The sequence below is a fragment of the Bufo gargarizans genome, chromosome 4 (genome assembly GCF_014858855.1).
Source record: "Bufo gargarizans isolate SCDJY-AF-19 chromosome 4, ASM1485885v1, whole genome shotgun sequence".
Classification (NCBI taxonomy): Eukaryota; Metazoa; Chordata; class Amphibia; order Anura; family Bufonidae; genus Bufo; species Bufo gargarizans.
This window is the reverse complement of record NC_058083.1, coordinates 235,797,493-235,823,579: the sequence shown is the minus strand read 5'-3', so window position 1 is coordinate 235,823,579 and position 26,087 is coordinate 235,797,493. Positions and strand designations below refer to the sequence as shown.

The 26,087-nt window shown below is 45.3% G+C and overlaps 1 protein-coding gene across 1 annotated transcript in view; it reads left to right on the top strand.

Annotated features, from left to right (window-relative positions):
* The window catches only part of COL21A1 (collagen type XXI alpha 1 chain), a 386,987-nt gene that overhangs the window by 194,616 nt on the left and 166,284 nt on the right, over positions 1-26,087 (top strand). Inside the window, exon 6 of the mRNA XM_044289670.1 lies at positions 1,631-1,804. Coding sequence (XP_044145605.1) covers positions 1,631-1,804 — 174 coding nt within the window. The remainder of the gene's footprint in view (positions 1-1,630; positions 1,805-26,087) is intronic.

Sequence of the window (26,087 nt, the reverse complement as noted above, 5' to 3'; positions counted from 1 at the left end):
GAATAAAATGTATATGTGAATAAATTTTGCAACTGCTTACAAAAAAATAAAAATAAACATTATAGAGGACCTGGCCTTACAAACATGCTGGTCTACAACCTGGCCACTCACATCAAGATCGTCCCTTTTTGGTGGCCTATAGAACTAAGATTACCTTGGGTACACAGAGCATCTCACATTCTCTGGGGCAACCCTAAATTGATGTAGACACCAGCTTTATTATTTGAATGCTGCTCTTTTAAATTGGAAATCCTTATACCAAATGTAAAACCTCTACAATGGTTCTAATTTACAGTATATAGCCCCCACTGATATTTTAGAATTACCTGTCAAATATTTCAAATTGGATACAAAAGGCCTATTCCAGTCTCAATAGATGTTCGACAATTCACAATTTATTTATTTCAATTCACTGCTTTACACTTTTGACATAACACATGAAGAATTTATAGATTTCTCCAAATTCAACACTTTTTTCAAACGTAAATATGAAATTCTAGGCAACAAGAAAAATGCCTGGAAATCTGTTCCCTTTCTTTTTTGAGAAAAAGATGCCACATCGTCTCTACCGCTCAATGGAGACCAGCTTTAAAATATATTAAACCTAACTTTAACTGCATCACTCATTAGGAATCTATGTCAATAAATAAAAACTCCATTATTGGGAAAGTTGTTAAGCTGATCTTGATATATTTTTTTATAATAGAAAAAACTGGACCATGAAGGGAATACATCTGGCTATTCCCAAAAAAAGTTAAGCTGATACTGCAGATTTCAAAGAATAAAATGTGTACCCCAGCTCAACTGATAAGTGCTGGGGCAATGAGACCAGAGAGCCACAAATCTATAACTTTTCTGACATTTCCCAACAATGACATTATTATTTATTGACATATGGGGTAATTTATCAAACTGGTGTAAAGTAGAACTGACTTAGTTGCCCATTGCAACCAATCAGATTCCTTCTTTCATTTTCCAAAGGTGGTATTGGACTGGTTGCTATGGACAATTAAGCCAGTTCTACTTTACACCAGTTTGATAAATGACCCCCATAGTGTATACTCACAACTTAATACAGGATAGTAGTAGCCCACATACTTCTCGACACTAAAATAGACATTGGTGGAAGTGATGCATGTGATCATCACTATGCATTTCTGTAAAAAGAATAACAGTTTTTAAAGATTATAAGGCTTCTTATTTGCGTCTAACTAACACACAGATATTTTTAATTCCTATGTTATTTATGTTTAATATTACTTGTAGCTCTATTTCTTATTTTAGTTCTAACTTACTTTAGCTTAATGTTCTGAATGCACCCTACATAGTTTTCAGAGCAGATCAATACCCAAAGGTTTTCTACAACTCACACACACTTTCTACAAAACTTTGCTGATCACTTCATAGACCCATTGGCCTTATTGATCATCTGACTATGCTCTTGACTGCCATATTTCTTGGTACTATAAGTTATGTTAATTTACATTTTTATGCAAATTTATAGTAAGTACACTTATGTATGAACATGACGATGGCACAGGAAAACTTTTTAGTTCCTCTTCATTCTAGACAATTTTGTCAGATGCATATGCTTGACAGTTATAAATAATATTTTTTCCTTCTGTAACAGAAATTATTTGATGAAGGATGGCACCAAATAAGACTTTTAGTGACAGAAGAGGATGCAACATTGTATATTGATGACAAAGAAATCGAGACAAGACGACTACTGCCTGTTATAGGCATATATGTCAGTGGGCAAACACAGATTGGAAAATACTCTGGAAGAGAAGAATCTGTTCAGGTGAGTGTGGGCTTGTGAGTAAGTGTATTTTGAATTACTACAGGCAAGTTCTACATCAAAGATAATGGCAACCAATTAGATCTTTCTCTCATATATCTGTTTGTCTGCTGCAGTTTTTTTTGTTTTGTTTTACTCCCCCCCTTCCAACTTTTTCCATGATTACCTAAAACATGATATATGTAAGTAGTTTTACTTACAAAGATCTATTGGTTATCAAAGATGTATGAATGATTGTACACCAATTATGCTAAAACATATAAGGTCACTTTCACATGACTGTAATATCGAAGCAAAGATCTCTATAACGATGTGAGTTTGGGCTAGTAGACATGTGGTTGGGCCAGGATACTTGTCTGTATGGACTTATTACATTGATATGAAACTAGCCTTAGGGTGAGTCCACACATAGCAGTACTATAACTGTTTAGATCAAACTTTAAGAAAGACTGTATCTTACATGCAGCAATCTGGCCCTACCTTTAGAGAAAGTAATTGCATTTTACAGACTCATTACTCAAATCTGAAATTTACACAACTGACTTATTTTAAAGAAAAACACAAATGTTGTAACGCTATAGTTTACAATACCAAGGCTCCTTTTTCCTTAAGCAACCAAACCCAGATTGATTTCTCATGTTGTAATTTACAAAGTAGAAAGTTCTTATGTGACTTCTCTTACATTCTCTGGGATTGATGAGAACAGTCAAGAAAATGTGAGTTATTATTCAGGGCTGCTGCCTGGCAGTTGACATGGTCACGAACATGAAAATATTAGGACTTATGGAACATCCACTTAAAAAAGTTTTGCATCTGTTTTACATAGAGAATGTGAAATGTACTAACATTTGGATGCTTAAGCATAAAATTAGACACATCTAGAAGCAAATGCAGAAAGCTTGATTTTTCTTTGTTAGAAATCCAATAATCCCAATATTTACTGTGTTGATGTCTCAGTAGAGAAGGCTTATCAACCACCCTGGCTATTGCTCAACCTACTTATTTCCATTAGAGATGACAAAGTTTAGGGAAATTCAATTTGGCAACTAAGGCAGAAATTAGCAAATAAATTTGATTTATTACACATCAATTTGTTGCGAATCGTTATAAATCAGGTATATCCAGGCCAATCTGCCTTAGTGTATGGCTACACGGAGCAACCATGCTTTGGTAAAAAAACACAGTCAATTAGCCCGAAACTGCCTGTCATTTAATAACGAAGAACGCCCTGTATAGTCCTTGTTAATGGCCGACACGGCAACTTTAAACATGGATTGTTGCTGGTATGGTGTTTGACTGGTTAGGTGGGGGCAAAATATGCTGTTATGGCCTGCAAACTCCTGCAGGTTATTTGACAGTAAACATAGAATATTAATCAGCTATGGTATACCCACCTCTCCAACCCCAGAGCTCTCCTGCCCTACAGGTGGAAGCCCCTCTTCTGCCATCTGTTTTTCCTCCTTTTCCACATCATCTAATATCTATGAGAATATGTCATTAGGGACATCCAGCTCCTCCTCTTTCTGCATCTTGCTGACTTTTCTGAGAATGGTTATCATTAAGATCTGGCCCCCCTAAGGGGTACAGACTAGATGATATTGTTGGCACGCTGGCAGTAGAATAATAAAGGCTTCCATCTTAGTTTATGGCCGATGTAGGAATAAGTAAATGTAGGAATGAATAACTAAAACTGACGCAACATAGGTCTACTTGCCCTCTTCCTGTAATCTCCCTCTCCAATATTCTTCTATTATTCGTTTTCAGCAATACAGTCCCTAGCGCATGAGTGCTTGCCACATCTCTCCCTATGTTCAGCTCACAGGATAATGGCAGAGACCACACGGGATGAGGGTTTTATAGGGCTGTGACATCACAGAGGATGGTTATCTTTGCTCAACAGTAATTGCAGTGATAAAAAAAAAAAGCCATACTGATTTGACCGCATACAAATTTTAGAGTAGTGGCTTTGTGGATACTTTTATATTGGTTATCAAATTAAGTTATGTCCTGAACAATTTCCCCCCAAAAAAACCTGATTTGTAATGTAAGTAGCCTCAAGGTTACTATAAGCAATCTTAAACATATTATTTTAAACATGTGTGAATACTTTAACATGCCCCTAAAACCACAACCCTGAATGTGATATCCTGTGGGTTCCACTTAAAGGATTTACACAGTTGTAAAATATTCACTTCTAAGTTTCTTCTTGGAATATCCAGTTCAGTTTAATATTTTACTAACAGTGATGTGTGAAAGTCCTATGCTGTGGTTTGCAAGATATTAACTATTAAAGTAAAGAAAAAAAGCAGGAACACTTTTAATTCCATAGAGGATGCAATAAAATATTTGAATCTCCAATTCAGAAAAAATTATATATATATTTAGATTTATATACTGTATATTTGTCACAGTAGCAGTTTGAAATGGTATAATTCAAATTAATCTGTGTTCACTAGAGATGAGCGAATCGAAGCTGACGAAGTGGAATTTAATCAGAATTTCAGGAAATGAATTTCAGGAAATTTCACGAATGAGAATTTGTGGTAACGAATTGCAATTTTCCTAAAATGGCGGCTACATGTGTGAGGACTGAGGACATGGGGCAAGAGACTCAGGGAAGGCGAGATTATCCAGATTGACATGCCTGCATACAGCCAATCAGCAGCAAGCCAGCCCTGTGATGCCACAGCCCTATAAATACGGCAGCCATTTTAGATTCTACAATTTTTCAGCGTTCAGAGTGCAGGGACAGACGTGTGAAGGCGCTATGGACAGCAATTGGAAAAACTTCATTGTGGAACCCCCCCCCAAAAAAAAAAAAAAAAAAGATTTATAAGTGCAAGGAAAGGATAGGGAGGAATCATTTCACAGCATCTTAGTGCAGGGAGAGACGTCAGAAGGCGCTAGGGACATTGATAGGAAGGCTATTTACAAGTGCAGGGAAAGATTATTTGGGGATCCAAATAGCCATTAGACAGCTCTGTCATTCCAGCTATTTGTTATTGGGCTGCAAGTGTTATGTTGAAAAGCCTGTAGTGGCTTATCTCTTAGTATCTTTAGAATCTTATATCAGTACTACAAGAAAAATATATACGCATTTCATTCCTGCAGTTATTTCTGGTGTAAGCATATAGGGGATGTATTTCAGTAAAAAAAAGAAATTATACGCACTGCACTGTTGCAGTTATTTCTGGTGAAAGCGTATAGGGGCGTATTTGAGTACTACGAGAAAAATATATATGCACATCACTCTTTAAGTTTTTTTCTGGTCAAAGTGTATAGGGTCGTATTCCAGTACAACAAGAAAAATATATATTCTCAGTGCATTTCTGCAGTTAATTCTGGTGAAAGTGTATAGTGGCCTATTTCAGTCCAACAAGAAAAATATATTCTCAGTTCACTTCTGCAGTTATTTCTGTTGAAAGCGCGTAGGGACGTGATACAGTAAAAAAATAAAACTATATACACACTGCACTGTTGCAGTTATTTCTGGTGAAAGTGTATAGGGGCGTATTTCAGTACTACAAGAAAAATATATACGCACTTCCCTCTAGTTTTTTTCTGATCAAAGCGTATCGGGTCGTATTCTAATACAAAAAGAAAAATATATTCTTAGTGCTTTTCTGCAGTTAATTCTGGTGAAAGCGTATAGTGGCCTATTTCATTCCAACAAGAAAAATATATTCTATGTTCACTTCTGCAGTTATTTATGTTGAAAGCATATAGGGGTGTATTACAGTAAAAAAAGAAAAATATATATGCACTGCACTGTTGCAGTTATTTCTGGTGAAAGCTTATAGGGGCGTATTACGGTACAACAAGAAAAATATATATTGTAGGAAGGTACAACGTGTTGTCATTGATGGTAGGTATGTGTCACCGAGGTTTCTAGCCTTGGTGAAGTAAGAGCCGGTATTTTCATGTGTCAGCAACAGCTAATGCTGATTGACACTTTGCTATTTTGTATGGCTGTAAATAGCTGATCCGCGACAGCTCTTACTGGAAGTAGTCAAAGTGCTGGGTGGGTGACTCCTCCCCACGTTCCAGGCCGGGTCTTGGCAGGCTTATAAAAAACAGCCAGCACTGTCAGGTGGTGTGGATTACCTCCCTCTGACAGTGGAGCTCTGGAGATCTCTGTGCTATGGTCTGAAGACCGTGTGTCAGGGGAGCAGGCCTCCTTAAAGGCTGCAAGTGGACTTTCTGAGGCTGAGCATTCAGCCAGGTGTGAACTGACACCCAGGATACCAGGTGAACTTTATTTTGTTTTTCTGTGTGTGAACAAGCACCAAGCCTGAAAAGTGACTGTTGTGTTACTTTATAAGTGTGAATAAACGCTGAAGAGTGATTTACAAGCTGGTCCTTTGACTCTACACTGCGTCTGCTAACCTGCCTACTAGAGCAAATCCCCACAATACACACTTCACCATTTAAGTTTTTCTGGTCAAAGCGTATAGGGTCGTCTTCCAGTACAACAAGAAAAATATATTCTCAGTGCATTTCTGCAGTTAATTCTGGTGAAAGCATAAGGGGGCGTATTACAGTAAAAAAAGAAAAACATATACGCACTGCACTCTTGCAGTTATTTCTGGTGAAAGTGTATAGGGGCGTATTCGAGTACTACAAGAAAAATATATACATACTTCATTCTTTAAGTTTTTTCTGGTCAAAGAGTATAGTGGCCTATTTTAGTCCAACAAGATAAATATATTCTCAGTTCACTTCTGCAGTTATTTCTGTTAAAGCGTATAGGGGCGTATTACAGTAAAAAATGAAAAATATATATGCATTTCACTGGTGCAGTTATTTGTGGCAAAAGCGTTCAGTGGCCTATTTCGTTATAGAAAGAAAAAACTATACACACTTCACTGGAGCAGTTATTTGTGGCAAAAGGGATTTGTGGCCTATTCCAGTACAGAAGTAAAAAAATATACGCACTTCACTGGTGCACTTATTTGTGGCAAAATCGCTCAGTGGCCTATTTGTCATGGAACCATGAACCAGACGTACAACACGAGATAAGTGGAAATAAGAAGGCTTTATTGAAAATCAAGCTGTAAGGCAAAAGTCCAAACGGATGGCTAAACCGAAGCAGGGTCTTGCGAAGCCAGAGATCAGGAACCAGAAGGGTAGTCAGACGAAGCCTGGATCAGGAACCAGCAGGGTAGTCAGACGAAGCCTGGATCAGGAACCAGCAGGGTAGTCAGACGAAGCCAGGATCAGGAACCAGAAGCAGCAGCAGTCTTAGAAGCATGTGAACACAGGAGGACCAAGCAAGGAACTGAAGCCACAGACCTCCTATATAGGCATCCAGCTCCTCCCAGTGGGAAGGAGAAGCCGCAGGGTGGGAGGCTACAAGAAACCCAGAAACCAAGATGGCCGCCAGCATATGTCAAACGAAGGAGAACAGCAAGAAGGTAAGACCATGACAGTACCTCCCCCTCAAGGGCCCCTCCTCCGCGGAGTAAAGAACGGTTTCTGAGGGAAGCGTGCGTGGAAGGCTCGGAGCAAGGCAGGAGCATGGACATCTGCGGAGGGAACCCAGGAACGCTCCTCTGGACCATAACCACGCCAATGGACCAAAAACTGCACCCGACCGCGGACCAGGCGTGAGTCCAGGATATTGCTCACCTCATACTCCTCACGATTGCCCACTTGGACCGGACGAGGCTGAGGAACCGAGGAAGTGAAACGATTACACACCAGTGGCTTCAACAGGGAGACATGAAACACGTTGGAGATCCGCATGCCAGGAGGAAGCGCAAGGGCATAGGCTACCGGGTTTACCCTGCGAAGCACTCGGAAGGGACCAACAAAGCGAGGCGCCAGCTTGGGAGTGGGCACTCGAAGGTTGAGGTTGCGGGTGGACAACCATACGCGGTCTCCGACCTGGTAGGAAGGAGCGGGCGCTCGTCTGCGATCAGCCTGGAGTCTCTGGCGCTGCGCAGAGACCTCAAGGGACCTCTGGATCTGTACCCAAGAAGCACGTAGGACGGAAAGGTGATCCTCCACAGCTGGAATATCCTGGGGAGAGAATACCTCCGGTAACACGGCAGGTTGGAACCCATAATTGGCCATGAAGGGAGACGTCCCAGAGGAAGAGTTCACCGCCGTGTTCCTGGCAAACTCAGCCCAAGGCAGGAGGTCAACCCAATTGTCTTGGTGATCGGAGACATAGCAACGAAGGAATTGCTCCAAGGCCTGATTGGATCGTTCTGCGGCCCCATTGGACTGAGGGTGGTAGGCCGAGGAGAAAGAGAGATGAATCCCCAACTGGGAGCAAAAGGCGCGCCAGAACCTGGACACAAACTGACTCCCCCGATCCGACACAATCTCCTTGGGCAAACCGTGCAACCGGAAGACCTCCCTGGCAAAAATCGAGGCCAACTCTTGTGCAGAGGGTAACTTCTTGAGAGGAACACAGTGGCACATTTTGGAAAACCGATCCACAATCATGAGAATGACCGTATGGCCTCGGGATGCAGGGAGGTCCACAATGAAATCCATCCCCAGGTGTGACCATGGACGCTCCCCGGTGGCTATGGGTTGCAAAAGGCCCAACGGAAGGTGCCGAGGGGACTTACTCTGGGCACAAACGGAGCATGCCGCTACATATGCGGCGATGTCGGAACGTAGAGAAGGCCACCAGAACAGACGTGAAACAGCCCAGGACAGCTGATTCTTTCCAGGATGCCCCGCGGCCTTGGAGTTATGGTAGGTTCGCAACAACCGAGTGCGCAACTCCTCAGGCACAAAACATCTGCCGTTGGGTCTCCCAGAGGGAGCACCAGATTGAGCCGCCAAAATCTGCTCACCCAGGGGAGAGGTCAGGCTGGTGCGAATGGCGGCCAGGATCTGATTCGGAGGTATCACCGAAGTCGGAATCGACTCCTCCCCGGACAGCTCGGAGTACTGCCGTGATAAGGCATCCGCTCTGATGTTCTTGGAACCGGGTAGGTAGGAGACCACGTAATTAAAACGTGACAAGAACAGAGCCCATCTGGCCTGACGTGGTGTCAATCTCTTGGCCTCAGAGAGGTAGGTCAGATTCTTGTGGTCCGTCAGGATGAGAACCGGAACCACCGAGCCCTCGAGCAAGTGCCTCCATTCTTTAAGGGCCTGCACGATGGCCAATAACTCCCTGTCACCAATCTGATAGTTGCACTCCGCGGAAGACAGTTTCCGGGAGTAAAACCCACAAGGAAGCAGAGGACCCTCTGGTGTTCTACGCTGAGACAGAAGGGCGCCTACTCCCGTCTCAGACGCGTCCACCTCGAGGACAAAAGGCAACCCAGGGTTGGGATGCGACAGAATCGGAGCCGACACAAAGGCGGACTTTAGAGCCTCAAAAGCTCGGATGGCCTCGAGCGGCCAGACCTGGGGATTACTGCCCTTCCTGGTCAGATCCGTGAGAGGCTTGGCTAGCATGGAAAAGTCCCTGATGAACTTCCGATAATAATTGGCGAAGCCCAAAAAGCGCTGCAGGGCACGAAGACCACTGGGCTGGGGCCACTGTAAGACAGCCGAAACCTTCTCAGGATCCATGGAGAACCCCTCAGCGGAAATGATGTAACCTAAGAAGGTTACCTGGGATCGGTGAAATTCGCATTTCTCAAGCTTACCGAACAGCTTGTTCTCTCGTAACCGTTGCAACACTCGTCTGACATCCAGAATGTGGGCCTCCATGGATTCAGAATATACCAAGATGTCATCCAAATAGACCACCACACACTGCTGCAACAGGTCACGGAAAACATCGTTGATGAATTCCTGGAAGACTGCGGGCGCATTGCACAACCCAAAGGGCATAACCAAGGATTCATAATGACCGGTCCTGGTGTTAAACGCGGTCTTCCACTCATCGCCCGCCTTGATCCGTACCAGGTTATATGCCGCCCTCAGGTCGAGTTTGGTAAAGACCGTGGCCCCTTTGAGGCGATCGAACAGCTCGGAAATCAAGGGTATCGGGTAAGCGTTCTTGATCGTGATGCGATTGAGACCCCTGTAATCGATGCAAGGCCTCAACTCACCGCCCTTCTTTTTCACAAAGAAAAATCCAGCCCCTGCCGGGGACGAGGATTTGCGAATGTGTCCGCGTGAAAGCGCCTCCCTCACGTACTCCTCCATGGCCTCATTCTCCGCTACCGACAGTGGATAGACTTTGCCACGAGGAGGAACGGCACCAGATTGTAACTCTATGGCACAATCGTATGGGCGGTGCGGAGGTAGGGCAACAGCACGCACCTTATCGAATACATCCCGGTACTCCTCGTATTCAGGAGTCAACAGAGAGTCCGAGGAAGTACACAGCAACTTGACAGGCCCATGGATGCAACTAGCCCCACACTGCGGTGACCACGAGAGGATCTCGGCCGATCTCCAATCGAAAGTCGGATTATGCTTCTGGAGCCAGGGGTACCCCAAGACCACCGAGTAGTGTGGAGACAAAATAACCTGGAGACAGACCGACTCTCTGTGAACGGCACCAATGGCTATCCCCACTGGAAGGGTCTCCTGAGTCACGTGTGGCGACAGAAGGGGTCTGCCGTCTATCGCCTCAAGAGCCAGTGGGGAACCTCGAGGCTGCAGAGGAATGGAATTGGCGGCAGCGAACACACTATCAATGAACAAACCACCAGCACCAGAGTCCACCAACGCCTGGGTCGTCACCGAGCCCCCGACCCAGGAGAGGACAACAGTAATCAGTGGTTTGTCAACACGGGAAACCGGGGACGAGGAGACTCCACCCAAGATCTGCCCCCGACAGGATCTCAGGTGCGAGCGTTTCCCGGACGGTTCGGGCATGCCAACCGAAAATGCCCACCGAGACCACAGTACATGCATCGGCCCTCGCGTCTCCGGAGTACCCTCTCCCCCTCGGACAGGCGAGCAAACCCCAGCTGCATGGGTTCACCCCCAGACAAGTCATCCCCAGGAGGCGTGGGAGGAGAGGGAGGCACGGGTGGGACAGCAAACGTAGGCGCCAATCTGTTAGAAGACCTCCGCAGGCTCTCCTTAAAGGAAGGTCTCTCCCTGAGTCTGGTGTCAATCAAAATCAGGAAAGAAATAAGAGACTCGAGCTCCACTGGTAGGTCCTTAGCTGCAACCTCATCCTTCAAGGCATCCGAGAGACCATGAGAGAAAGCAGCGACCAGAGCCTCATTATTCCAGCCCACCTCTGCTGCCAGGGTACGAAACTCAATGGCGTATTCAGCTACGGATGGTGAACCCTGTCTGATGGACATAAGGAGCTTCGCAGCAGAGGCAGCACGAGCCGGCACATCGAATACCTTCCGAAGAGAAGCAACAAAACCGGAAAACTCGGCAACCACCGGATTGTTGTTCTCCCATAAAGGGCTGGCCCAGGCCAAGGCCTTGTCCGAGAGCAGCGATATCAAGAAGCCCACCTTTGATCTCTCAGTAGGAAAGGCATGTGGCAGCAACTCGAAATAAATGCCCACCTGGTTAAGGAAACCTCGGCACTGAGTTGGCTCTCCCCCAAAGCGCTGTGGAAGGGGGGCAGAACCGGTCATACCCCGAAACACCGCAGGCGCAGCAACAGGTGTCGGGGTAGACTCTGGCGCAACAACCGGAGCGGCAGTAGGAGCGGGCCCAGGAGCGACAACCGACCCATCGGCAACGGAAGCTAAATGAGCCGTGCGTTCAAGCAGGGTTTGCAACGCCACAGCGAACCGACCCAACAGGTGATCCTGCTGATCAAGTCTGGCAACCAGCGTAGGTAGCGAGGATGGCCCTGTACCGTCAGAATTCATGGCTTGGTCCTAATGTCATGGAACCATGAACCAGACGTACAACACGAGATAAGTGGAAATAAGAAGGCTTTATTGAAAATCAAGCTGTAAGGCAAAAGTCCAAACGGATGGCTAAACCGAAGCAGGGTCTTGCGAAGCCAGAGATCAGGAACCAGAAGGGTAGTCAGACGAAGCCTGGATCAGGAACCAGCAGGGTAGTCAGACGAAGCCTGGATCAGGAACCAGCAGGGTAGTCAGACGAAGCCAGGATCAGGAACCAGAAGCAGCAGCAGTCTTAGAAGCATGTGAACACAGGAGGACCAAGCAAGGAACTGAAGCCACAGACCTCCTATATATATGAGCTAGGCATCCAGCTCCTCCCAGTGGGAAGGAGAAGCCGCAGGGTGGGAGGCTACAAGAAACCCAGAAACCAAGATGGCCGCCAGCACATGTCAAACGAAGGAGAACAGCAAGAAGGTAAGACCATGACACTATTTCAGTACAGACAGAAAAATATATACGCACTTCACTGATGCATTTATTTCTGCTGAAAGCATTTACTGGCCTATTTCAGTACAAACAGAAAAATGCATTCTTAGTTCACGTCGGCGGCGGTTATATGTGTTGAAAGCATTTAGTGGCCTATTTCAGTACAAAAAAAAATACTTTCTCAGTTCACGTCAGCGGGAGTTATATGTGTTGAAAGTATGGCTGGGATTCAGCAGGGTGGCAGCAGTGGGAGGTCGGGAGCCAAACGTGCCAGGGGTAGAACACCTTCGCAGCAGCCTACCTACCCGGGAAGTAGTGGTGCAGGGGTTCATGGAAGTAGTGGCAGTAGTAGCCACTCAGTGTGGCGGTTAAATGTGGTAAAATCTTTATTGAAGTATTTCGGTCTAAAAACAAAATTTATTCTGCGGTCAGCGCTGCGGTTATATGTTGTAAAATCTTTAGTGACGTATCTTGATGAACTTCGCGACTCTTCCGGGCTCAAAGCTCAAAGTATTTCGGTCAAAAAACAAAATTATTCAGCGGTCAGCGCTGCGTTTATATGCAGTAAAATCTCTATGATGTCTCCATGATAAATCTGCAGCGTTGGGGCCCTTCAGCGGAGCAAATAGATGCCGGATGACCGGGACGCTCCATGACCCTCCCAGGAGCTGCTGTCGGTAGCAGCGGTTCATTTCTGAGACGTACGTATAGTGTGGGGGAAATCCGAACACCCTCTTCCTCTCCATCTCCGCGCTCCTTTATATGTGGTAAAATTGACATATTTCGGTTACAGTTATATGTCAAATTTTTGAAAAATGTGCTCATCTCTAGTGTTCACATAAAGGAGTAGAAAAAAGATTATTACAACTTCCTATCAAATTTAACTATTGCATTTTACGTCACATATTTGGTGTGAATTTATCTCTATCCATACAGCATATGTACAATAAAACCAGTAGATTTTGTACATTAAAGAACACTCTCATGTAGCCTGCAACTAATATATTATTGCACCAGCACAAAATTTATACTATAGTGTATTATTTTCTTGCTGTAGGTACGGTATATCAAAATGTATCTTTAGCCAAAATTGAAAGTGTACATGTGTTATTCCTTATCTGTTTTCTTGGCTTGACATATCTCAAGACAGGTGGGACAACATGACTAGCTTTGGAAAAAAAACATGATTCTGCAATACTCTGTTGGGAGTTGCTTATTCTGTATGTGTTTGTGACCACCCAGTGGTTGTGATGTGCTTAGGAGCATGTCACAAGAATGTATTGAATTTGTATCATGAAAAATAAGATTTGTTAAACTGTGACTGGTGTTGAATAAAGCGAAGTATTTGAATGAGGAATTTGGTCTGAAGTTTAGGAAAACTTTGATTTGCAACAAATCCGAATTTCCTTGTGGATCGTGGTAACAAATCAAATTTTCCTAAAAAGGCAGCTGCACGTGTTAGAATGTGAAAGTCTCGTCTGGGAATGCGAGATCACCCCAAATGCTGTGCTGTCAGCCAATTCGCAGATAGCCATCCCCTATGATGTCACAGCCCTATAAAACCCTCATCCCGCATGATCTCCACCATTATTCTGTGAGCTGAGTATAGGGAGATACATGGCAAGTGCTCATGCGCTAGGGACAGTGTTGCTGAAAATTATTAATAGAAGAATATTTAAGAGGGAGAGTGCAAGGAGACTTATTCTGCATCAGTTGTATTTATTTATTCCTACATTTAGTTATTCCTACATCAGCCGTAAATGTAATTCAATACCAATAAGATGGAGACCTTTATTATTCCACTGACAGCGTGCAAACCAATACCATACAGTCTGCACCCCTTAGGGGGGCCAGGTCTTAATGATGATCATCCTCATCTTTTGCTGGCTTTACTTCTTCCAAATCATCCTTCAAAGTCTCTATTTCTTAGAAAAGAAAAATGCAGAGAGAGAGGAGGAGCTGGACATTCCTGATTACATATTCTCATTGATATTAGATGATGCGGAAAAGGAGGAAGAGCAGATGGCAGAAGAAGGGCTCCCACATGTAGGGCAGGAGAGCTCTGGGGTTGGAGAAGTGGATATGCCAGAGCTGATTAATATTCAGTGTTTACTGTCAAATAACCTGGAGCGGATTGTAGGCCAGAACATCAATAATATGCATATTGTCCCCCCACCCCGCCTAACCAGCAACAGCCCCTGTTTAAAGGTGCATTAAAGGTGCTGCGCGGCCATTAACAATGAGGACCGACTATACAGCGTGGTCTTAAGAGAACTTGCAAGGAGAGGAGGGGGACTAAGTTCCAAAAAAAGAAGAGTGTTAGTCACAAAATTCCCTTGGAGTAAACCAATAGAGGAATTTATAGAATAATTACCGGGCGTCAACAGGGGGAAAGTAGGAAAAGGAGAAGGTGGCAAGTGGTTCCAAAGAGATAGTGGAAGGCTGCCTCAGGTGGTTAGATATGTCACAGACAGTAACTTATCATCATGAGGAAGAGAAGGAAAAAAGAAAAGAGGGCCTAACTACCATGTGGGTGCCAATCCACAGATTAGACTTTGTTCAGATAGATATATCAGATCCGTAGGTCTAAAATATATGCAGAATATAGAAATAGAGGTCCACAGAATGGAAATCTAAAAGAGAAAGTAATGCTGGAGATGATAAAATGGATCTAAAATCTATTTGAATTCGGGGTGAAGAATCTAGAGAGGCTTTTACCAATGTCAGAATAAGCTTGCCAGATTAAAAATCATCAGTTGTTACTGGACATAAGGATAAAATCATTCGTATAAATTATCAGGCTAGTGAGACCAATATTTAAAACAATAATTAAAATAATGATTAAAATAAATGTGCAAATGCATATTGGATCACTCACCTCACACGGGGAGATAGTCTATGGGATAAAGCTCAAGACACCTATAGGCTAAACTCCCCCACCAGGATTACTTGTAGTGTCACAGGAATAACTGCAGCAACCATAGACGGTACTTCTGGAAATTATTCCTTTATTGGAATCAAGGCTCAATGCGTTTCGGGGGTTTACACAAGCACCCCCTTCCTCAGGAGAAAGTAAAATGCATAAACATAAAAGACATAGACATACATGGTAACTGTGGCTTTAAATGGTCTCTCAATCAAGAAGGAGCACATGGTTGGGAGAGGCCAGAAGCGAACAACACTTCCGGTTCCTGTCTGGTATTTAAGGTATACAATACTGAATTAAACTGGTAGATTACACTAAATGCACCTATTTCTGGTGCTATTGTCACCTATAGCGCCCCTCTCAGGGGTTTCTCAATGGGATCCAATTGTCCTGAGGCTGCCGGCGGTTCTGGGCCGGTGAGCGAGATCACTTCCGGTCCTTGGAGCGCGCCCGTGGAACGCACCAGTCACGTGACTTAAGGTCACATGATGGGTATCAGTGCCTCTGCGCCTGCTTGAGTTCCGCAACTCACCCAGACCAGAGAATCAGTGGGTAGGATGTTTCAGGGGTGGGGTTGAGATCGGGAGTAGTTGCAAAAGTCAGGGGAAGAGCGATACGCTGGCAGACGGCCCTTCTATGAATAAGCATAATGTGAGTGTATTTCACAGAGTAGCTGTGGGTTTATAACATATAGGTCCCGTGCACATACACCACATATGCAGTATATTATTATGCAAAGGTCTAAAACCGATACAAGGGATTCAACCCCCATGTGCCCATAAATGAAGTAAAAAAAAGTGGGGAACTTAAGAGAACTTAACACTGCTTGATGTGGTTGGTACCCGACTCCTTGATATCCATACAGAATAAACAGTGTGCAACTAAGTAATACTTCAACATATACATTGTGGTCTTAATTATTAAATCAAAGGCAGCTGTGGGCTAATTGGCCATTGGGTTCTTCACTAGTGATGGACAAACATAAAACGCAATCAAATGTTCGCAAACCGCAAGTTCGCAGCGGGCCCCATTCACTTTAAAGGCAGGCAAACCTAAAAAACCTTCGGGTCATATTTGCAGCCACCAAATACTTACAAGAAGTGCACAAATCATCCCACAACATTGACAGTGACACACGACTACAGGCCACGGGACTACAGGTCCCAAACATTAGGCATTCACCTGACAGAAAATATCAAGTGATTATGTGGCTGGAGGTATATTAGACGGTCATTGGATATCAATTTTACAGCAGGCCAGTGGACTACAGGCCCCAAAAATTATTTATTCACCGTACAGAAAAGCACAATTGATAATGTGGCTGGAAGTAAATTAAGCGGTTACAGTATAACAATTTTACTGTTGGCCAGTTAGATTAGAGGCCCCAAAAATTATACATTCCACCGTACATAAATGATCAAGGGATTATGTGGCCGGAGGTATATTAGTCAATCAATGGATATCAATTTTACAGCAGGCCAGTGGACCACAGGCCCCAAAAATTATTAATTCAGCGTACAGAAAAGAACAATTGAAAATGTGGATGGAGGTACATTAGGCGGTCACCGTATAACAATTTTACTGTTGGCCAGTTAGATTACAGGCCCGAAAAATTATGCATTCACCGTACATAAATGATCAAGGGATTATGTGGCTGGAGGTATATTAGATGGCCATTCAATATTAATTTTACTGCAGGCCAGTGTAGTACAAGCCCCAAACATTAGGCATTTACCGGACAGAAAAGAACAAGTAATTATGTGGCTGTAGGTATATTAGACGGTCTTTAGATATCAATTTTACTGCAGGCCAGTACAAATAGATGTCAAATACATATGTTTAAAAGAACAAAAAATATAAAATTGGATTAAAAACATGGCTAACGAAATCCCCCCCTCTTAAAAATAAAATAAAAATGCTAATAGTTGAAATTCGATAACATGTGGTCGTCACAGGTGTTGAATTCCTCAGAGGTCCCAAACATTAGGCATTCACCCGACAAAAAAGGCCTTTTATGCCGCTGTATTTACCTAAGACAGGGACCATTTTTTGTTCTGGGTGGTGGCAGATATTTGTGGGCTGTCACAATTAAACGTGGTCGTCACAGGTGTTGAATTCCTCCGAGATCCATGCCTCATTCATTTTTAGAAACACTCGACGAGGGGCAAGCCAAGAGTTCCATGGCAAATTGTGCCAGCTCTGGCTACAGATCAAGCCTGCACACCCAGTAGTCAAGAGGTTCCTCACTTCTCAGAGAGTCCACATCGGCCGTTAACCCGATGTAGTCAGACACCTGTTGGTCTAGGCGTTCCCTGAGGCTGGATCCGGAGGGAAGCTGTTGATGGGTTATTTACCTAAGTCAGGGACCATTTTTTGTTATGGGTGGTGGCAGATATTTGTGGGCTGTCACAATAAACGTGGTCGTCACAGGTGTTGAATTCCTCCGAGATCCATGCCTCATTCATTTTTAGAAACACTCAACGAGGGGCAAGCCAAGAGTTCCATGGCAAATTGTGCCAGCTCTGGCTACAGATCAAGCCTGCACACCCAGTAGTCAAGAGGTTCCTCACTTCTCAGAGAGTCCACATCGGCCGTTAACCCGATGTAGTCAGACACCTGTTGGTCTAGGCGTTCCCTGAGGCTGGATCCGGAGGGAAGCTGTTGATGGGTTATTTACCTAAGTCAGGGACCATTTTTTGTTCTGGGTGGTGGCAGATATTTGTGGGCTGTCACAATTAAACGTGGTCGTCACAGGTGTTTAATTCCTCCGAGATCCATGCCTCATTCATTTTTAGAAACACTCAACGAGGGGCAAGCCAAGAGTTCCATGGCAAATTGTGCCAGCTCTGGCTACAGATCAAGCCTGCACACCCAGTTGTCAAGAGGTTCCTCACTTCTCAGAGAGTCCACATCGGCCGTTAACCCAATGTAGTCAGACACCTGTTGGTCTAGGCGTTCCCTGAGGCTGGATCCGGAGGGAGGCTGTTGATGGGTTGGCTGCAAGAATGATCTCATATCTGAAGTGACCAACACATCTTCAAGCTGCCATATTCTTGCATGCGCTGTAGGATTGGTACTCGCAACTGTTTCTCTGTGGGTGGAAATTCCTCTGCCAGCGCCCGCAACAGCAGAATGCAGCATCTCTCGCAAGGCCTGTAAATGCTGCATTCTGACAGCCCTCTGTGTGATGCTGATAACATTTCCGCAATTTTTTGTTTGTACCGGGGGTCTAAGTACGTTGCCACCCAGTACTGGTTCTTGCCCTTTATGCTTTTTATACGGGGCCCCTCTTCAAACACTGGAGCATGAAGGCCCCCATTTGCACTAAATTTGAAGAGGTGGAGCGGCCTGGCTCCTGCTCATCGCCCAGGAGAATGTCATCCTCGATCTCCTCCCCCCATCCACGGACAACACCAGGGATCCCAGAAAAGTTTAAATCCTGCTATTCTTGCTCCTCCTCCTTTTCCCCCCAGGCACCATCCTCCTCTGACTCCTCTTCAGACTCCTGATGACTTGTCTCAGATGGAGTAGCCCCCCCTGGGAATTCATTCAGCATTGCGACTTTCTTATCTTCCTGCTCCTGCTCCTTGACTGCTTGATCAATGACACGACACAATGCACGCTCCAGAAATAAGGCGTAAGGTACGATGTCACTGAAGGTGCCCTGGCTGCAACTGACCAGTTTGGTGATCTCATCAAATGACAGCAGAAGTCTGCATGTGCCGCGCATGAGCAACCACTGGCATGGTGAAAAAAGACCAAGCTCCCCAGAACCTGTCCTGCCGCAGAGTTCGTACAGGTGGTCGTTAACAGCACGTTTCTGCTGGAAAAGCCTATTAAGCATATACAAGGTGGAGTTCCAGCATGTCGGGCAGTCACAAATCAGACATCTGACGGGCAAGTGGTGTTGCCGCTGAACATCAGCAAGGCGAGCCATAGCCGTGTAAGGTCTTCTAAAATAGCTAGAGATTTTCCTGGCCTGCCGCAAGACGTCCTGGACCCTGGGGTATTTGGCAACTAATCGCTGCACGACTAAGTTCAGGACGTGTGCAATGCACGGCACGTGTGTCATTTTCCCCTGTTTCAGCGAGCTCAGCAGATTGGCACCATTGTCGCACACCACTTTACCAACTGTCAAATTGAGCGGGGTTAGCCACTGATCGGCCTGTGACCGCAGAGCTGAAAGCAGTGCAGGACTGGTGTAGCTCTTGGCTTAAAGGCACAACAGCCGCAGCACAGCATGGAAATGTCTCACCTGGCACGTCGAGTAGGTTCTGGGGAGCTTGGGGGTGCAGCAGAAGAGACGGTAGCAGTGGAAAAGGAGAAGTCAGCTGAGAAGGAGACGGAGGATGGAGTAGGAGGAGGAGAAGAAGAGGCAGTGTCACGCCGGACGGGATAACAGACATACAGATAAACCCGCAAACCAGGTTCGAGGCAAGAAGCAGGGGAAACGGTCACCTCCTAGCAAATCCCTGACTTCTCTCCCTGCTCTGCTCAGCCCACATTCAGACCTAGATGGTAGGAAGGAAGTGTCCTCGTGCCTGGGCTAAAACACCCTAGATTCCCTGAGATGGTGAAAAGGGGAAAAGGGGCAGCCTGCTCGCACAGAACCTGGATGGGAGAGATGACACCAACACAACAAAGAAAGTAAACAACAAAAAACTGAAACCACACTTATCTCTGCAGAGCTGGAACAGACAATCTTCCTTCCTTGCTTCCAAGACCAGAATGATTTCTATCATCCGCTCATAGCACTGGGATGGAGTACTATTTAAACTAATGACCCCACCCAGTGCACCTGATGGGAGGCGGATCCAGCACAGCTCCAAAACAAAATACTAAACACGTGCTGCTATTCTGGCCGACCTCCGCACATAGTCAGAGCAGGGCATGACAGTACCCCCCCTTCTACGGGTGACCTCCGGACACCCCGGACCAACCTTATCCGGATGGGATCTATGAAAAGCCCTCACCAGTCGGCTGGCATTGACATCTAGCGCCGGAACCCACATCCTCTCCACAGGGCCGTATCCCCTCCAGCGCACCAGGTACTGAAGGGAACCCCGAATAATTCTAGAGTCGAGAATCCTGGAGATCTTGAACTCCAAGATTCCCTCGACCAGACCATGAGGAGGAGGCAATGGCGATGGTTCCACCGGTTTCACGTATTTTTTCAGTAAAGACCTGTGGAACACATCATGGATTCTCCAAGTCTGCGGAAGATCCAACCGAAACGCTACAGGATTGATCACCGCAGATATTTTGTACGGACCAATAAATCTTGGACCCAGTTTCCAAGATGGCACTCTCAATTTGATATTTTTAGTGGACAATCACACCAGATCACCCACACACAGGTCCGGACCAGTCACACGTCTCTTGTCAGCCATTCGTTTATACCTCTCACCCATCTTCTCCAAATTCCCTTGGATCCTCCGCCAGATGGAGGATAAGGCAGAAGAAAATCTCTCCTCCTCTGGCATCCCAGAGGAACCAGTCCCAGAAAAGGTACCAAACTGAGGATGAAAACCGTATGCGCCAAAAAATGGCGACTTACCCGTGGACTCCTGCCTATGGTTATTCAACGCAAACTCTGCTAGGGACAAGAATGAGGACCAGTCCTCCTGATTCTCAGCCACAAAGCACCTCAAGTAGGTCTCCAGGTTTTGATTAGTACGCTCCGTCTGACCATTCGACTGCGGATGAAAAGCCGAAGAGAATGAAAGTTGTGATGCCAAGCCTAGAGCAGAACGCCCTCCAAAACCTGGAGACTAATTGCGTGCCCCTATCAGAGACCACATCCGAAGGAATACCATGCAATTTCACAATATTATCCACAAAAATCTGCGGTAGAGTCTTGGCGTTAGGCAGACTATTTAATGATATAAAGTGAGCCATTTTACTGAAACGGTCAACTACCACCAAAATCACTGTTCTCCCGGAGGAATTCGGCAGATCCGTAATAAAGTCCATAGACAAGTGCATCCAAGGATAAGACGGAATAGACAATGGAAGAAGTGAACCAGCCGGTCGAGTATGAGCAACCTTTGACCGAGCACAGGTTTCGCAAGCTGTCACGTAATCCTCAATGCTCTTACGTAACCCTGGCCACCAGAACCTCCGGGACACCAGATCACAGGTGGACTTACCACCAGGATGTCCAGCAAGGACAGTATCGTGATGTTCCTTGAACACCTTGTATCGCAGGCCCTCAGGAACAAACAACCTCCCTGGGGGACAAGAACCAGGAGCCCCCTCCCGGGCTCCCAACACCTCCATCTCCAATTCAGGGTACAGGGCGGAGACCACCACCCCATCCACTAAAATCGGTGCAGGATCCTCTGAATCACCTCCCCCAGGAAAGCTGCGAGACAAGGCATCTGCCTTGACGTTCTTAACCCCTGGGTGAAAGGTAACCACAAAATTGAACCTGGTAAAAAACAGTGACCATCTGGCCTGTCTAGTGTTCAGACGCTTGGCAGATTGCAGGTAAGCCAAATTCTTATGGTCTGTATATACCGTAATGGGGTGAGATGCCCCCTCCAACCAGTGACGCCATTCCTCAAAGGCCAACTTGATAGCCAACAACTCTCTATCTCCAACATCATAATTCCTCTCGGCGACCGAGAGCTTCTTGGAGAAAAAGGCACACAGGACCCATTTGCCAGGGGATGAACCCTGTGACAGCACCGCTCCAACCCCCACTTCTGATGCATCAACCTCCACTACGAATGGCTGAGACACATCCGGCTGCACCAGAATGGGAGCAGACGCAAAACGCTCCTTAAAAGCCGAAAAGGCCTGAAATGCCTCATCCGACCAGACCGAGACGTCAGCGCCTTTCTTAGTCATATCAGTGAGAGGTTTTACTATGGTAGAATAGTTCGAAATAAATTTTCTATAATAATTCGTAAACCCCAAGAACCGCATCAAAGCTTTCTGATTCTCTGGTGGGTCCCATTCCAGAACCGCCCGGACCTTTTCGGGGTCCATACGAAAACCAGAATCAGAAAGCAGATATCCTAAGAACGGAAGCTCTTGCACCGCAAACAAACATTTCTCCAATTTGGCATATAATTTATTCTCCAGAAGGATCGTCAAAACTTCACATGATCCTGATGGGTCTTCAGATGAGGAGAATAAATTAAAATGTCATCCAGGTAAACTACTACGATCCTCCCCACCAAATGATGAAAAATGTCATTGATGAATAGTTGAAATACTGCTGGCGCGTTCGTCAACCCAAAAGGCATAACCAGGTTCTCAAAATGACCCTCATGCGTATTGAAGGCCGTTTTCCACTCATCCCCCGCCTTGATTCTGATCAGATTGTAGGCCCCTCTCAAATCCAACTTGGAGAACACCTTGGCTCCAACAATCTGATCAAAAAGGTCAGAGATCAAAGGCAGGGGATATGGATCCCGGACCGTAATACGGTTCAATTCCCGGAAATACAAACACGGTCTCAGCGATCCATCCTTTTTTTTTACAAAGAACAAACCTACTGCCACCGGAGACTTAAATGGCCTAATATGACCTTTTGCCAAACTTTCGGCGATATACTTTCGCATGACCTCTCTTTCGGGTTGTGAGAGGTTGTAAAGCTGAGACTTTGGCAATTTAGCCCCTGGGATGAGATTAACTGGACAATCATAGTCACGATGAGGGGGCAATTCCTGAGCCCCACCCTCCGAAAAGACATCCGAAAAATCAGAGAGGTACTGAGGTAAAGCCATAGTGGACACACCAGAGATAGATGTGCCCAGACAATTATCCGAACAAAACTCACTCCAACCAATGATTTGTCTCTCTTGCCAATCTATAATTGAGTTATGTTTAGTCAACCATGGTAATCCCAAAACTATAGGAGCTGGCAAATCCTTCATGACAAAACAAGACATAATCTCAACATGTGAATCACCCACCCTTAAGTGAATACCATGAGCAATGTGAGTGAGACTCCTTTGAGAAAGAGGGGAAGAATCAATTGCAAAAACCCGAATCTCTTTTTCTAAAGTGCAAGTATTTAGACCCAGATTTTGAAGAAAAAGGAAGTAAATTAGGTTTACCACAGTCAAGGAATACTTCAACAAAAATTTCTCTTGACTCTAGCGCCACCCTAACTGGAAGGAGAAAATGGGAATTGCAGGGAGCTTGCATACCTGCCTGCTCTACCACACCATTTACACTACCAAGAGTCAGGAAGTTTTTTTTTTTCTTTTTCTCTTCCACCTGCGGTTTAACAAAAGGACAAGCCAAAACAAAATGACCACTTTTCCCACAGTAGTAACACAGTTTGTGCAATCTCTTAAAGTTTCTACTATCAGAACGGCAAGAAACCTAACCTAGCTGCATGGGTTACTCCGCTACCCCAGAGTTACCTGTAACATCACCCGAGGAGGCAGTCGAGACGAAACCACTCACAGAAGGGATCCCTTGCGCGGTGGGAGCCCTACTCCTTTCTCTGATACTGCTAAAGACATTGCATTCTCCAAAGAATCTGGGTACTCATGAAAAGCAAGGGCATCTTTCAATCTATAACCCCTGACAAAACTGGCTACGTAATGCGGGATCATTCCACTTTGATTCGGTCGCCCATCTCTTAAACTCAACACAGTAAGCCTCTGCAGAATGTTCACACTGAAATAAATTACGTAATCTCAATTCCGCCATCGAGACCCGGTCTGGGTCATCGTAGATCAATCCCAGGACCTTAAAAAATTCCTCCACCGAACGGAGGGCCCGAGAACCGGGTGGCAGAGAAAAGGCCCAGGATTGCGCGTCCCCCTTAAGCAGAGAAATGACTATACCTATTCTCTGACTTTCATCACCAGAAGACGACGGACGCAGCCGAAAATATAATTTGCAAGACTCTCTAAAACGGATAAAATCATCCGTACCCCCTGCAAATCGATCAGGAAGAGCAACTTTAGGCTCCACATAAATTTGACCTCCTGATGCCAGAGCCTTCTGACACTGTGTGACCGAACCACGTAGCTCCGCAACCTCTAGGGATAGCCCCTGCATGCAGTTAACTAACGTATCAATTGACGCCATCACAAAAAAACGCTGAGCAATGACAGTCAAAGTAGGGCGGGGTGATAATGTTACGCCAGACGGGATAACAGACATACAGATAAACCCGCAAACCAGGCTCTAGGCAAGGAGCAGGGGAAAGGGTCACCTCCTAGCAAATCCCTAAATTCTCTCCCTGCTCTGCTCAGCCCACATTCAGACCTAGATGGTAGGAATGAAGTGTCCTCGTGCCTGGGCTAAAACATCCTAGATTCCCTGAGATGGTGAAAAGGGGAATAGGAGCAGCCTGCTCGCACAGAACCTGGATGGGAGAGATGACACCAACACAACAAAGACAGCAAACAACAAAAGACTGAAACCACACTTATCTCTGCAGAGCTGGAACAGACAATCTTCCTTCCTTGCTTCCAAGGCCAGAATGATTTCTATCACACGCTCAGAGCACTGGGATGGAGTGCTATTTAAACTGACGACCCCACCCAGTGCACGGCTCCAGCACGGCTCCAAACCAAAATACTAAACACGTGCTGCTATTCTGGCCAACCTCCGCACATAGTCAGAGCAGGGCATCACAGGCAGGCCTGCATGCACTCCGTGGCGGTAACACCAAATCCACACAGGTGCCACGGGTTACATGCTTGATGGCCATCAGAAGGTTCACCCAGTGGGTAGTAAAATGTATGTACCTTCCCTGTCCGTGTTTGCTAGACCACGTGTCTGTGGTCAGATGTATCTTGGCAATGACACTGTGTGCCAGAGATATATTAACTTGCCACTGAACGTGGCCATGTAGTTCAGGGATGCCCTTCTGGGAGAAATATTTCCTTCTGGGGACCTTCCATTGTGGTGTGCCAATGGCCACAAATTTTCTAAAGGCCTCAGAGTCCACCAATTTATATAGCAGTAGTTGGCGGGCTAGCAGTTCCGACAAGCCAGCGGTCAGCCATTGTGCAAGAGGATTATCCGGCGTCATCATTTTTTTACGCTCCAATATTTGGGCCACAGAATCCTGCCTTGTGCCAGATGAACGCGACGATGGTACTATGGAAGGTGGAGTGTAGTGATGGACGACCATCGGCCGGGATGGTTCGCAAACGCGATCAAATGTTCGCGAACCGCAAGTTCGCGGCAGGCCCCATTCACTTTAATGCCAGCCGAACCTGATAAACCTTCAGCTCATATTTGCAGCCACCAAATACTTAGTAGAAGTGTACAAATAGTCCCACAACATGGACAGTGACATACTTGAGGGGGATCAATGACAAAAATTCCAACAAAAAGTATGTATCTTAATCAGGGGACATTTTTATGCGTCTTAAAGGGAAATTCTCAGAAATGTGTCCTGCTGGAGCCTAGAATTTTTTTATTTTAGGCCACAGAAGTACGGGCCTTCAAAATTAGGCATTCACCTGACATAAAAGAAATTGTGATAATGTGGCTCGAGGTACATTATGCGGTCACTGAATAACAATTTTACTGTAGCCCACTTCTTTTTTTCTACTTTTTTGGGGGGGCAACTGGTATATCACACCATTATTTGTTCCAATGTCGTTTATCACTATCTGTAGCTGAGATAACGCAGCAAAACCGCAAACCGGTGGGGGGACACTGTTGTATCACACCTGTAGAAATTATTTGTTCCAATGGCATTTGTCACCATCTGTAGCTGAGGTAACGCAGCAAAACCGCAAACAAATACTGCACTACCCAAATGTACTGTATAGAAAGTATATAATTGGTATATAACACCCCTGCTTCAATCAATTTTTTTGGGGGGCTACTGGTATATCACACCAGTAGAAATTATTTGTTGCAATAGCGTTTTTCCCTATCTGTAGCTGAGGTAACACAGGTAAACCGCAAACGAATGCTGCACTACCCAAATGCACTATATAGAAAGTATATATTGGTATATACAACCCCTGCTTCAATCAATTTTTTGGGAGGCAACTGGTATATCACACCAGTAGAAATTATTTGTTCCAATACCGTTTGTCACCATCTGTAGCTGAGGTTACACAGCTAAACCGCAAACAAATGCTGCACTACCCAAATGCACTATATAGAAAGTATATAATTGGTATAT